We start from the raw sequence: 15,634 nt of genomic DNA, 5'->3' as shown, positions 1-15,634 counted from the left end.
GCCTTGTAAGGCTCCATTGTTTATGGCTACCCAGTATCTGATAAGATCCCAGCTCTACTAAGTCAGGAATGTTTGTTTGTTTCATCTTTTAATTTGTTTGTTTAAACAAGCCAGAAGGTGGAATGCTGAGGCTGCCTTTCCTGCAAGTTGATGTGATCTAAGAGTTCCCCGCTCTTCTATTAGTCCCGCGCAGTTCACACATCCAGCACCGGAATATTTAGTCACACAAAATCATACAAAAAGGACACACATACAGACACCATTATAGTGATCTCATTTGCCCACTGTAGTGTGAGCAAAGGTACAATCTTACAGTAAGCAGGCAGTGGAGAATTTATGGGTAGAATTAAGAAATAGAAAAGGATTTAAGAATGTAGTGGAAGTTGTGTATAGGCCCCCTGGTAGCAGCTGTGACGTGCCAGAATGTATAAATGCAGAGATTAGACAAGCATGTAGCAAAGACAGAGTGGTTTTAGTGGGGGATTTTAACTTTCATAATGATTGGGATAAGCAGATGAGCTCATATCAGAAAGGTAGCGAATTACTTGAGTGTGTTCAGGACAGCTTTCTGGAACCAACAAGGGGGCAGGCCATATTAGATTTAATAATGAGTAATGAGCCAGATTTAGCTAACAGCTTAACGGTGCGTGACCATTTATCTAATGGTGATCATACTATGATCGAATTCAACCCGTGTTTGAATGGGAGAAACCCGTATCAGCTACTAAGATTCTATATTTAAGTAAGGCTGACTTCAATGGGATGAGTCAGAGAATGTCCATAGTAAACTGGGCAAATCTGTTAATGGGTAAAACGACAGAAGATCAGTGGGAGGTGTTCAAAAAAGAATTTAACGTGGTACAGAACCAGTTTATACCACTTAGGGGCAAGAGCTCTACGTGCCAAAAAAAACAGCTTTGGACGACAAGAGGTAAGGGACAACATAAAACGAAAAGAAAAAGCATACAAAAATGCAAAAAATAGCACAGATCCTGGTGACTGGGAGAGATGCAAAGAACAACAAAGGGTGACAAAACAGATAGTAAGAGCTACAGAAAGGGAGTATAAAAAGAAACTTGCAAGGGATATCAAAATGAACACAACAAATTTTTACAACTATATTAGGAGAAAGAGGGTCGTCTAGACCAATGTGGGCCCCTTAAAAACTGATAATGTTGATATTGTAAATGAAAATAAGGAAATGGTGGATGTGTTAAATAATTACTTTGCATCAGTATTTACAGTGTAGGAAGTGGATAGGATGCCAGACACCCCAAGGAAACTGATTTTGATCAGGGATGGGGACTCACCATAACTATCGTAAACAAATTAACAGTAATGAAGAAAATAATGGCACTAAAGAGTGACAAATCCCCAGGACCAGATGGTTTCCATCCCAGGGTTTTAAAGGAAGTAGGCAAGAACATTGTAGAAGCCCTAACTATAATCTTCCAAATTTCTCTCGATTTAGGAACCGTTCCTGTAGATTGGAAATTTGCATGTGTCACTTCGCTATTTAAGAAAGGTGAGAGGGAAATCAGGGAATTATAGACCAGTTAGCCTAACATCTGTTGTCAGGAAATTACTAGAGTCTATAATCAAGGATAGAGTGACTGAACACAGTGAAAATTTTCAGCTGTTCAGTGAGAGCCAGCATGGGTTTGTAAAGGGTAGGTGATGCCTGATGAACCTGATTGAATTTTTTGAAGAGGTGACTAAAGTTGTGGACGGGAATGTCTATGGATGTTGTTTAAATGGACTTTCAGAAGGCAATCGATAAAGTCCCACATAAGAGATTGTTAGCTAAAGCTGAAGCTCATGGATTTGAGGACAAATTATTGACCTGATTAGGAAATTGGCTGAGTAGCAGGAGACAGAGTGTAGGGATAATGGGCAGATACTCAAATTGGCAGGATGTGACTAGTGGTGTCCCACAGGGATCTGTGTTGCGACCTCAACTATTCACTGTAATTAACGACTTAGATAATAGGATAGAGAGCCACATATCCAGGTTTGCCGATGACAGAGCTAGGCAGAATTGTAAGCGGTGTAGATGGAAGCTTAAAATTAGAGAGGTATTAATAGATTAAGTGATTGGGCAAAACTGTGGCAAGTGTGAGGTCATCCACTTTGGACCTAAAAAGGATAGATCAGAGTACTTTCTAAATGGTGAAAAGCTCAAAACAGTGGAGGTCCAAAGAGACTTGGGGTCCATGTACATAGATCATTAAAATGTCATGAACCAGTACAGAAAATAATCAAAAAGGCTAATGGAATGCTGGCCTTTATCCAGAGGACTAAAATACAAGGGGGTAGAAGTTTTGCTACAGCTTTACAAAGCCCTGGTTAGACCACACCTGTAATACTGTGTTCAGTTCTGGGCATCGCACCTTAGGAAGGATATGTTGGCCTTGGAGGGAGTGCAACGTAGATTTACTAGAATGACACCTGGACTCCAAGGGTTAAATTACGAGGCGAGATTACACATACTAGGATTGTATTCCCTGGAATTTAGAAGAATAAGAGGTGATTTGATCGACGTTTTCAAGCTATTAAGGGGAACTAAGGATAGATTGAGAGAAACTATTTCCACTGGTTGGGGAATCTAGAACTAGGGGACATAGTCCAAAAATTAGAGCCTGGACTTTCAGGACTGAATTCAGGAAACATGCATGCAAAAGGCGGTAGAAGTTTGGAACTCTTCCACAAACGGCAGTTGATGCTAGCTCAATTGTTAATTTTAAATCTAACACTGATAGATTTTTGTTAACCAAAAGTTTTAAGGGGTATGGGACTAAGGTGGGTTAGGTCACAGATCATCCATGATCTCATTGAATGGTGGAACAGGTTCTCGGGGCGAAATGGCCTACTCCTAGTACCCTAGTCCATGATGGTTGCTTTTAACTGCACTGATAAGAGTAATGAAAGATATAATTATGTAGGTTATTCAGTAACATTGATCTGTTTTTCTTTCCCTGTTTATTGCTTTCCCCTGCTTTCTCTGGGTGTTGTCCTAATGGTGAGTTAAATATACCAAAGTTTAATAGAAAATTGATCTAGTTTAACTCATATGTTTTGCGCATTGTCACATCTAAATACCTCAAAGTGCTTTGTTCAGTGATGATCACAATATTGTCTGCTCTGAAGTGCAGACAATATTGTGATCATCAATATACCCAGTATTGATATTAAGCTGTGAAGTTAAAATAATGAATTTCATTATTCACAGTAGTGTAACTGCCTTTTTTTCTCTAGGGTGGAAAGCTTAAGGATGGAGCTCGCTCTGTGACAAGAACCATTCAGAATAATTTCTTTGATAGCTCCAAGCAGGAGGCTATTGACATCTTGCTACTTGGTAATACATTGAACAGTGACTTGGCAGATAAAGCTCGAGCTCTCCTAACGACAAGCACTTTACACGGTAAGACACGGTTGCTTCTATAAGTGGGTGTAGTGAATATCAAATAATTTCAGTCAGTTTGCTGACCTGCCTTGTCTGGCAGTAGACTTGTCAACTGATGAATAACTAAAACTGCTGTCAAACTTGAAACAGTCAGTTTAAACCTTCAAAGCAACTTTTGATTCACAATTTCTTTTGTGCTGGGAAAATTATGAAAAATTATGCTTTGACTTTAAGAAATACAAGAAACAGAGTTTAATGTGTAGTTTATGTACAGAAGCCTCTGATTGCTCGTTTCTGCAAAGGATTGTGACTAAAGTACTATTAGCTTTTGGGTGGGCTTCTAGATAAGTGTCATCTGGAACTTTGGCAGGAAGATGAAAATAAGCTGAAAGTTTGAGCCTTTTGCTGCCAGAGAAGACTGATATTGACCACAATTTGGAAAAGATCATCCTGGTGAGAGGGCTTTTATTGATGAAGGGTATGGAGGACTGAGAATAAGTCTCAAATTTCCAGAATTTGTCAATGTTTTAGACCCATTGCTTTATCCATTTACTATTGTTCTGCACTTTGAACAATACAGCACTTTTTAGATTTCCAACCATCAGTGTAGTCAACACAAAGATTGTTGGGAAAAATCTCTACTAAGCTGATAGTATGGGATTGAGGACTGACCAATTTTACAGCCCAAACAAAACCTACCTAGTTCAAGGTAGCTTCCCTTTCCTCCTGTATCTAGAATATGGGTCTTTGGACAAACAATTAATCCTTTTACCATTGGGTGTGGACTAAATATAGCACCAGATATTATGTACACTCTTGATCTCACTGATAGACTAAAAACTACAAGGGTCCGATTTTACCAGGCCTGTGGGTTTCCGGCGGGTTGGGTTTCGGGAGCGTGGTCAACACGCTCGGTGAAATTAGTGGGTTGCCCGCACGATCGTAGCAGGCAATCCACTAATTGGATCCAATTACCTGCTCCTCCGGGGACTGCGCTGCTGGTCTGCGCGTCGGGCGGGCTGCGCATGCGCAGTACGATCTGTCAGCTGGAGGCTCTCTAGTTAAAGGGGCAGTCCTCCACTGACAGATGCTGCAACCAATAGAACACATTACAGCATGGAGCAGCCCAGGGGGAAGGCTGCTCCCAGTTTAATGATGCCTCACCCCAGGTATCACCAGATGGGGTGAGGAGGAGAGGGAGGACAGAGATCTTCCACCCGGCGGGCGGGAGGAAGCGGCCTGCCTCTGCCACCAAGAAGGCCTGGCTTGAGGTGGCAGAGGAGGTCACCTGCACCACCAAAATATCGCCCACCTGCATACAGTGCAGGAGGCGCTACAATGACCACAGTAGGTCAGCCACAGTGAGAACACGTAGTCTTTCCCCTACACTCCGTCTGCCACAACACTGCCCCCACCCCACATCTCCTTCGGCACCGCCAACACCACTCTGTCACATCACCCCTCATACCCACTCAAACCCCATCCTCATCTTACCTGCACCTACTCACCTCGCGAGTACTCACCCCGCCACTAACACGCAACCCAATCCTCATATAATCTCATGGCTCTATCCCATACGCACCCTCTCGTGCATCTCCCTCACGGCCAGCCTCACTCAACCTGCCACCACCTGTGCTGCAGCCACAGGGCATGCATCACATATGTGCAGTAGGCAGCGTAAGGCAAACGTGTCTTGAGCATGAAGGGGATGCACAAGGGTGTTTGAGGGTTTGTCATGGGTGTTACCTATATTGAATTTCAGAACAACTCACATCACACATTATATTGGCACCACCACTGCCATGTCTCCGCGAATCCTGTCTGTTTTGTGCAATAATGCCCGCTCCTGGGTATCACTATGAGGACCCACCACTGATGCCACCCATTGTGTCACTGCAGAGTAGGTGCAGGTGTATTTGCAGGGCTCTTCCGCGCAGACGACTGAGAGACATCGGCGGTGTACCCGGCTGCACCCTGGAAGGATGCGGAGGAGAAGTTGTGGAGGGCAGTGGTGACTTTGGCAGCGACAGGTAAGCAGATTGTGCTGGGGCCAGCCAGGAGCAGCTCGGCATGAAAGAGGCTGCAGATGTCCACGACTACATGTCGAGTGAATCTGCGCCTCCGTGTGCACTGCTGCTCGGAGAGGTCCGGGGAGCTGCGCCTCGGTCTGTGGGCCCTGTGGCGAGGGTAGTGCCCTCTGCGACGCGTCTCTCTCTGCGGTAGCCCTCCCTCCTGCTGTACAGGTGGATGTGTCACAGCACTCTGTTGTGGAGCTCCACGTGTCAGAGGTGGACGGCGTGGATGGCGAGGCTGGGGATGCTGTTCGCCCTCCGAGGGGGTCATGACTGCAGCTACGACTGCCCCCATCCGCAATATGTACATCTGAGGGGGTCCGCAAGGTAGGCACATGTCTCCGGACCCCGGGGTGAGTGTGCAGGTTGGTGACTTTGACCGTCAGGAGGGGGGTGGTGGAGGCCACACTTTGTCCCAAGTGACAGAGCGGCCTCCTGCAATGGGTGAGGGTCGTTCCCCCCCCCACACCTGTCAAATGGACCTTTGCAGCTGGCACAGGCTGACGGCTGCAACACGTCCAGTTCAACTAGGACTGTTTCCCCCATTGTGTGAAACAGTCCCATGTTTCTCCAAAATCACACACAGTCCCTTAATCAGGTCAGTTAATGACCTGAACAAGCGATATAAATACACTCAAGTGGCATCCCGCTGGCTTTAATTGCCTGCGGGATTCCCACCAGCGGGGGATATGCACGCACCCCCGCACGTCATCGGGGAACCCGGAAGTGGGCGGGATCGTGGCACGATCCGGTCACGTGCCTGGATATCGGGATTTTTGGGGCCCCCCGCTGGAAACGCACAGGAAACCCGCCGGTAAAATCAAGCCCCAAATTTGTGTTAATTTAGAAGAAAATTATACAAACTCGAGCAAATCAACAGATTAGATAGATTGCAGTACTTTACACCAAAACAAATTCTTGGCAATCTTTTCAGTAACTTTGAACTATGTGTCCATGATAAAAACCTTTTTTTATGTAAGAGAACTCCCACAAAGTCCCTTATTTGTCAACAACTCAAATAGTGGCACACCAAAATAGAAAAAACTGAAGAACATGGGATGCTAGTTTGCTTATATCTCTCCCCTTTGATGCCCAAGTTGGCATAATGAACGATAACATATACAATTAATTGTTTCTAGTTCACTTTGAATCACTTCTTGCATTGACAGACCTGTCAACAAGTCATTATTTTTGGTGGAGCTTTGATCTAGCTCGCCCACCTATCCACAGCATTTATTGGTGCATTTCTAATAACCGTGAATCCCATTTGTTGACAAGACCCTGTCTAGTTCCTCCTGTTAAGAATTTCTTTTCCACCTCCCGTTCTGATAATCTGCTCCCCATACTTACCATATTTTTAGTATAAAAAAGAACTTGCATTTATATAACACCTTTTCGTGCGCTCAGGACGTATCAAGGCACTATACAACCAATAAAGTACCTTTGATGTATAGCCAATGCAGGAAATGCGGTAGCCAATTTGCTCATAGCAAGGTCCTACAAGCAGTAATGAAATAAATGACCAGATCATCTGTTTTAGCTTTTAGTTGAGGGCTAAATGTTGGCCAGAATTCCAGAAGAACTCCCCATCTCTTCTTCGATTTGTGCCTTGGAATCTTTTAAATCAACCTGAGAGGGCAGATGGGGTCTCAGTTTAATGTCTCATCCAAAAGATGGCACCTCTGACATTGCAGCACTTCCTAAGTCACGGTGCATATAGGAACCACTGACATAGGAAAGAATACTATGGAGGTCTTGCGGTGGCAGTATGAGGGGTTAGGTTCAAGATTGATGAGCAAGATCTCAAGTGTGGTAATCTCAGGATGACTTCCTGTGCCACGCACTGGGCAGGTCAGGCAAGTATAGATAAGATCAAGTAATGCGTGGCTTGAGAGATGGTGCAGGAGGCAGGGTTTCAGATTCCTAGGATATTGGGACCAGCTCTGGGACCGAGAAAAGCTGCTCAAGTAGGACGGACTCCACCTGAACCAGAAGTTTCCAGTGTGCTTGCAAAAACAAGAAATAAGGCATTGGGATAGATTTAAGCTAGTATGGCAGGGGGAGGGAAAAACAGAACAGACTTTTGGTTAAGAATTTTTAGAATAAAAGGAACATGGGTATTAAAGAATAACTTGAATTGTGCTTATATGAATGCAAGGAGTAAAAGGAATAAAATGGGTGAGCTGGAAGTGCTGGTACATGGGGAGGAAATTGAGGTTGTAGGAGTGACTGAAACGTGGTTGAAATCAATTGATTGGGGAGTTAACTTGCAGGGTTTTGTTTTTTTTCGGAAGGTAAAGCAGGGGGTGGGGTGGCATTATTTGTTAGAGGGGGACTAGTTACCAATGGAGTTGGTTGCTGGAAGTGGTACTGAGTCTCTTTGCATAGAATTAAAGGACGGTAAAGGGAAAGAGTTAGTAATAGAAGTATGTTACAGGCCACCAAATAATCAGGGAGACTAATGCAATTTTGTGGGAGAGGATAAGACAGATTAGTGCCAAATCTTCAGTTGTAATCCTGGGGGATTTCAATCTTCACATTGACTTGAGTGCACAATGGGGACAGTCCTGCGAGCAGGAATTTATTGAAATTGTGAGAGACTCGTTTCTAAAACAGTACGTTAATGAACCCACAGGGGTAATGCAATATTGGATTTAGTTCTAACGAAGGAACAGTAGGCAAAGTAGAAGTAATGGAACATTTGGAATTTGGTGACCATAATGTTCTGATAATCAGGGTAGACATTGAGGGTAGAAAACAATAGGATGCCAATTAAAAGAAATTGATGTAGCTACAAATTCCTATAAAAAATATATAAAGTAGATATCAAGACCTTCACAAGGGATATGCTTAGCAAACAAAAAGCTGTTTTGGGCCAAAGGTTTTACCACATTCCCAAGAACTAAACATGCAAGATGTAGTAGACAACAGGGGCCAGGAAGAAGCCTTTTACCCAAGCTGCTGCCTCTACCACCCAGCAGTGACTATAGATCGCTACCATCTACAGTACTGGCAGAAATTCCCAACAGTTTTTGGATGAATGGGATCACATCTCGTCAGAAGTTATGTTCTTCACTTTTTCTAAGGAGGAGATTTTGTTGGGCAGTTGGAATGTGTGCAGTGAGATGCTGGTCCGCAAGATACAAATGATGCTGCATACTGGGGCTATAGGAAAGTGCTAACTCATGCTGACAAATGGTTTTGGTACCAGTTGCCATCTGTTACCATGGCCTGCCTTCATGTGAACCTAGGCAGTGAATTTTCACCGGTTATTTAACCATGATGGGAATTTTTGGTCTGTATATCTCTGTTTTAACACTATCTTTACCAAGCAAACCATCAAGAAAGTTGTATTTCACGTTTCCTCATTTCTTTATTGAAAAGTAATATCACTTGGTTGATTTGCCCAAAGCTTTAGATATTTATGTAGTTAACCAAGAATTTTACTCCATTGGCCAGTTGTTTTTGTTTTTCCATAGTTTTCTATAAGAAACACAAGTTGCTAAACGGAGATTAGTAAATTGGGTATTTTCGATCTTGTACCTTTCTAGTAGCACAGGGCCACCAAGGAAAGTCAGGACCCACTTTGTCCCACAAAAAGGCTGTTGTACAAGTAATGCACAGAGTTCCTCTTAAGGCTTTCTGTGAGCCAAGTTACTGGAGCAGCTGACATGCTTCCAAAAGATATGTCACCTTGAGCCATGAGATAAAGACAAGTATTTTGGCACAGCCAATATTCCAAGCCAGATGGATCACACAGATCTTAGAGCCCCACTGCCAATTTCGACACTATTTTAGTATGCTCATATTTGGATGTGGAAGCTGAAAGAATAAGGAAGAATGATACAATTCCAACCATAGATATGATCATCTCTTTCGTAGAATGGAGTTTAACTACATACAAACCTCCCACCCAACTTTTCTTAAAGATATGAGGTCTTTGTGAAGTGATTGAAATTCCTGTGTATGAGTCTGGGTCTCTCTCTTCATTAGAGCAGAAAAGGTTAAGAGGAGATCTGATAGGTGTTCAAAATTAATAGTTTGATGAGGTAAATAGGGAAAAATATTTCTACTGGTCAGGGCATAAATAAAATGGAAGGTTAGAAGAATTTTTTTTTTTACAGAGATTTGTTAGGTCATGGAATGCCATACCAGAAACTGTGCTAGAAGCAGAATCCATTATAGCTTTTAAAGTGTAAGTGGGTAACTATTTGAAAAAGAAAAATTTAAAAGGGTATGGAGAAAGTACAGCAGAAATTGACTAAATTGCTAACTCTTTCAGAGTGATGGGCCAAATGGCTTCCTTACATGCTTTAAATTCAATATGTGTGTAGAGGTTGAATCCCTTTTTTTTTAAAAATGAAAAAAATAGACTTGTGGTGGGTAACTGAACATTAGTACACATTTCCATATATTTTCCACTCCCATAAGTGTACAATTTTCGAGAGGAAAAGAATCCAAATGTATCTTCTAAGTATTGAATGTGCATTTGAACTTTGTCAAACGTCCACAAAAGATTTCTGGAGACTTGTACAGCAGAATTTCAAAATACAATTACAGAAATGCATTTCCAAGAATTAAGAAGTTTCATCTTCTCCATTTTGAGGTGGAAAATTGTTGCTGAATCCTTAAAAAGGCTAAGAATTTGCACACTGAAGATTTGGATGGTGGAAACTAGCTACATTGTTTCCCTTTAAAAAGGGAGGAAGGGCCACCAGGAAGTACCATTTAATGGCCAATAATGTTTTAAAGTTTTTAAACTTTTAGTTACTTTACAAGGTTCCACTTGTAATTCAGTATCAGTTTAATTCAATTGCTAGCAGTCTGCTCTGAGAGTCACAAGGTTCTAGAATCAAGCCCCACTATGGACTTAAGCACATAATCTAGGCTGATGCTTCATGCAGTGCTGAGGGAGGCTGTGTTGTTGGAAGTGCTGTCTTTGGGATGAGCTGTTAATCGAGGCAGCGTCTGCCTGCTCAAGTGGATTTAAAAGATCCCAAGGCACTATTCATTCAGTCATTTCCTGTTTGTGGGGCCTTCTGTGCACATTAGTCAGTGTTTGCCTACATAGCAACAGCGACCACACTTCAGAAAAGTAATCCTTGCCTGTCAAGCACTTTAGGATGTCCTGAGGCCATGATAAGGCACTACATAAATATACGTTCTTCTTTCTTGCAAGCTCAGTACATGCAGTAGGTCAGAACGAAAAAGTAGTTGCTCACAATCTGTTTGACCATAGACATGGAATTGCTAATACTGGGGATTGAGTAAAATTTCACTTGTACTGTTAATAACTTTCCATGTATGTGGATTTTATTTTTACTTTTGATGATTCATGGTTGTCTACCATACATATTGAAGGATCAGTTCAGACTGCAACAAAAAATAGCTGTTAACAATTACAACAGAAAACCTCATCAACTTTAGTGATATTAAAAAAAATGTTTTGTTGACATGTGCTTATGAAACAGCAGTACCAGTTCAGCTGTTGAATCATCCTGGTCAGTGCTGCCCATGTTGGGTGAAATCCTGCCCAGTATCATCACAGTTCAGGTGGGAAAACGTCAGTCAGGACTCCCACTCCTTATTGCTATGCAGCAATTCCTGCTGGTTGTGTGAACATCCGGTGTGAAAGTATTGTGCTCAGCTGTGATTTATCCCTTCAGTCAAAGTCTGCTCCCGCTCACTGTTGAGGCTCACAGATGAATAATGGCCTCTTGGGTAAGTTACTGGAGGTTGCCCAACATCTGCAGATATCCTAACACACAGTCAATGTCTTCAGTAAAGGAGGGAGCAGAGAATGTTGAGAAAAATTCACTCTTCTTTTTGGATCTTTTACTGAAGTTTGAGGATGAACTCCCAACAGAGGTTAAAAATTGCCCTTCCAGCCTCTGATCAGTCATTGCATCCCTTTAGTTTGTGCCGGGTGGAAATTCAGGTTGATGTTATGTAGGTACTGGATGGTCTGCATTTTAATAACAATTTAGCAAAGAAATTACACCTATTTTTCAACACACTGCTTTCTGGAAAATGGGGACATTAATTGTTCATTTCTAAGTTTACCCTAAACCTTGAGTCAGCCTGAACTGTTCTTCAGAAACTTTTGTGTTCTGTTCCTGTTGTCTTTTCCTGTTCCTTTGTCATTTGTATTGGAATCAGAATATATCTTGGTGCAACTTATATCTGTGAAAACCTTGCAAGATCATCTTTCATACGTAGATATTAATGTCCCCCTGATTCCTACTTTCACTGGCGAACACAATGGATCGAAGGATTACAATTGGCATTCAATGACCATGCTGAAACCTGCTTCTTAATTCTAACACTGTGCAAAGGTTTAGTAAAATGAAACCGTTTGTAATATGATATAAGACTATCTGAAACCATTGCTCAGTCTACAGTTAAGATAGAACAATATTTTAATCAGTGAATTTATAATTAATGTTATATAATAAATATGTACAGATTAGTGTGAGAAAGAAATAAGTTGCACCATGTGTTCAAGTTGCATTATTCTAGCATAATCTTTTTTTGTACTGCATGATGAGATTTCTTTTTACTTATGAAAGAGCTTCCTGTGCTTAAATGTGTTTAATGCTTTTTCTTCTTCTCCTCTTGCTGCGGTTGCAGTTCCAGAATTGACCCTCCAATCAGGTATAGTGCTTTGCCTAAAACCTTCTGAAATAACAGCAACACAGCCACTTTTTTTTATATAAGTATCCATCTTTTATTAATTGTTTCTACGGTGTTAATTGTCTTTACATTTCAAAAGGAAACAAATCTTTATTTAAGTATTTATCATTCTGTATAGATGACTCATTAATTTTAAGTTGACCCTCTTTCTGTGCTTTTCAAGATTGGTGAGAAAAAAATGAAAATTTGTTTATAGCATAACAGTAGGTATATCTGATCTATTACAATAAATGTTCTTACTGTAGGGAAGAAAACTTCATCCATTTAAATTTAAACTATTTAAATATAAATTACATTACAGGCCTCACTCAAATACTGCTAGAGATTTATGCTATGCTGTAATAAATGTAAACTTTTTTAAGTAGCTGCACATACAGGCTCAAAAATTGTATCGTAGAAATTTGTAGTGAAGATACTAATTTCATATTTATTGGCAGTTGATACCTTTGATAGCTTAGTGGACTTCTAAAATTTCTCCTGGGAGATTTTGGACACTTTGGCCTCTATTAACTCCCTCCCCACGACGGGCAAAAGAGGGTCGGGGAAATGGGAGGGGTTTAAAAATGAAAAAACAGGGAAGGCAACCCCAACCTGTCGCTTTTATGGCGGCGGGTTTCGTGGCGTCTGACTGTGCTATCGTGGAGAGGTGGGACGCTTCATTAACATATTTAAATCGGGCTCCCACAGTGCTCGAGGGGCTGAATGGCCTACTCCTGTTCCTAATTGGGAGCCCGATTTAAAATTCACTGCTGCTGCGAGGCTTTCCCAGGGGTCAGGAAACCCGGCAGTGAAAGGGAGCAGGAGCTGTCAGCTGCACAAGGTAAGTGCCTTTTACAGCACTCCTTGTGGGCCAGGAGGAGCAGGAGTGCTCTCCCTCCCCACCCCTCCCGATTCCTCAAGGAAGTCTTCTGCCTCCCCATTGCTGATCATGGCCTCTCTCACCTACCATGTTCTCCTATCTGCTCAAAAGGGCTGGTTAAAATTGTGACCCATGTGCAGGCCGCGGGATCGAAGGGGTGAGGTCGCTACAGCCATTTTAAGTTTACTTTATTGTCTCGTCTCTCTTCCCCATTCCTCCCCCCAAAGGGAATCCCTTTTTATTTCTTGAAAAAGGTAGATTATTATATATTCAGAGTTAGGCTGCAGGGAACTGGCTTTGGACTGTATTACATGTATGATAATTTGTTTTGTTTGAAGGAAAACTGTGCGTCTTTACTTTATAGCTTCCCCTCGAGTCTTGCATGGAATGTGTGAAAACTATCATAAGTATACAAAACCAAAACGGATCAGAGTCTGTGTTGGAACCTGGAATGTGAATGGTGGAAAGCAGTTTCGCAGCATTGCTTTCAAGAATCAAACCCTTACTGACTGGCTATTGGATGCACCAAAATTAGCTAATGTTCAGGACTTTCATGGTAAGATCCTGTATTTTATGTGGTATTTGGTAGCTTCAGCTGTACACAGTAGTTTTGTATAGCATATGTAGTGTGCTGTTGAGTTAGTGGCACATGACAGCAGAAGTCTGAGGAAGCCAAATAGCATGGTTCTTATTTTTATTCCTTTTATTTGAAGGGGTCAAAGTACTACGACAATGAGAAGACCCATCACCACCTTCTCAGGACAGTTCCCTCCCTAAACTTCTCCACCTCTTCCTCTTTTTAAGCCCATCCTTAAAAACCTCTCTCTTTTACCAAGCTGTTGTTTATCTCTCCTAATTTGTCCTCCTTTTGCTTGGCATCTTTTTTTTTCCTTGCGCCTGTGTGAAGCAGATGGGGACATTTTTTCTATGTTAAAGGCCCTATCTAAATGCGGGTTGTTGTAGTACCCCCTTGTGATGTACTGCTTTCTTTCAGGGCCCAAGTTGTGCTGCTTTCCTTTTTTTTCCCCCCAATTTTCTTTACTATTCCCATTGCGTTGTCTGTTTTTTATGTCTCATTGCATACACTTTGTTTTTATTTTTTTCCAAAAGGCCTGTTCCTCACTTTTTTTTTTCTTTTGAGGGACTGTTTTTGTCTTTCTGGAAGTTTTTTTTTCCCTGCTGTCTTTTATGCCTTATTTTTTTGAATTCCTCTTCCCCGTCTTTTTTTTCTTGGATTAAAATTTCTTTTTGTCTCTTTTTTTCAATTTCACTTTTATCCACTCGCCCCAACCCAAAATCTAAGTATTCCACTTTGCGTTCCTCAACTCCTCACGAAGCCAATCTTTCCAAATACTCACTTCCGCAACCCCCTCAATTACTCACTACCCTGCCCTCCCCTTCAGTACTATGTCCCAAGTACATAAAATTCTCATTTGACTAAGCCTATGTGATTGTTTGTGGCTGCTGTATGGATAATCTACAGGATGCACTGCAGCAATTACCAAGCCTGTGGAGATTTACAGTGCCTGGGTCACTTTTGCTCACCACTTCCCTCCCTCCCTCCTCACCCTGTCAAATTTATTGAGAGTACTAACTCATTTTCTTTCACTTTTATTTTTTTCATCCCAGATAAGGGAAGCAAACCTGTGGACATTTTTGCTATTGGATTTGAGGAAATGGTTGAGCTGAATGCAGGAAATATTGTAAGTGCAAGGTAAGTAGTAATACTTTTTTTAGTTTTTGTCATTCAAATTTTTCTCACAAATGAAGTGAAAAGCAGACTGTGCACTTTACATTTTTGAAGTCCCTTTAATGTCCCTTTTTATGTAATGTGGTTACACATAGAGATAAACCAAGTGATTTTACTTTTTTAAATAAATAATTTTGTTTTGGGCTTCTTTTAAATAGGAAACTTATTGATTCATTGTAGCTGTAGAATGATTTTTTGCATTAAATTATTTTAATTGTGGTATTAACGACTGGGTTTAACTTTTTTGTCTCTAAATGTAACAACCCAAAATTATTTGAATTTATAAAAGAAAGTGTTGTATTATTTATGTTGCATTTATTTATCATTTTTCAGTAGTTTTAATATAGGTCCTTTAAAATTCTATAGACAATATTTTTGGAGACTGTTGCATTTCTAAAATATTTTAATTGAACCCTCAAGAGGCTATTTAAATCCTGCCACAATATGCTTAATAATCCATAAAATAATTTCTTTGTAGATTGCAGAGTTTATTTTAGTCATTTATATTGAAATTCTCACTGTGAATTTGGTTTGCTAGTGTCAAACTATGCTTTTAAGTATCAAAGTGGAAAATAAGTTGTAGAACACCAATTAACTTGCATTCCTGTTTAGACTGGAGTTTCTGGGCCAGTACCAATTCGTGGTTTTACTTTTCAACCTCCTACTAGGCACAAAAGTGGAATGTAGCACCGCTGCCCCAACCTCAAATGTAATGACCGTTATGAGTACATTGATTAGAGCACAGTCGTGACAATGATTTGCACACAGTTGAACCTGAAATCAGGTTAGCAGGTTGCATGTCACGTGGGCTTTTGCTACTTGGAAAAGTGCTTGGAAATATCAGTGCTCTTGTTGTA

At 41.3% G+C, this 15,634-nt stretch overlaps 1 protein-coding gene across 4 annotated transcripts in view; it reads left to right on the top strand.

Annotated features, from left to right (window-relative positions):
* The window catches only part of synj1 (synaptojanin 1), a 131,040-nt gene that overhangs the window by 74,798 nt on the left and 40,608 nt on the right, over nt 1–15,634 (top strand). For 3 of the 4 annotated variants that reach the window (XM_067993188.1, XM_067993185.1, XM_067993187.1), the window contains 4 exons: nt 3,256–3,421; nt 12,106–12,129; nt 13,392–13,583; nt 14,657–14,741. In XM_067993188.1, the coding sequence (XP_067849289.1) occupies nt 3,256–3,421; nt 12,106–12,129; nt 13,392–13,583; nt 14,657–14,741 (467 nt within the window). The remainder of the gene's footprint in view (nt 1–3,255; nt 3,422–12,105; nt 12,130–13,391; nt 13,584–14,656; nt 14,742–15,634) is intronic. The other variant, XM_067993186.1, reaches the window with a different exon arrangement.

Source organism: Heptranchias perlo, chromosome 11 (genome assembly GCF_035084215.1).
Source record: "Heptranchias perlo isolate sHepPer1 chromosome 11, sHepPer1.hap1, whole genome shotgun sequence".
NCBI lineage: Eukaryota > Metazoa > Chordata > Chondrichthyes > Hexanchiformes > Hexanchidae > Heptranchias > Heptranchias perlo.
This window is presented reverse-complemented; position numbering and strand designations above follow the sequence as displayed.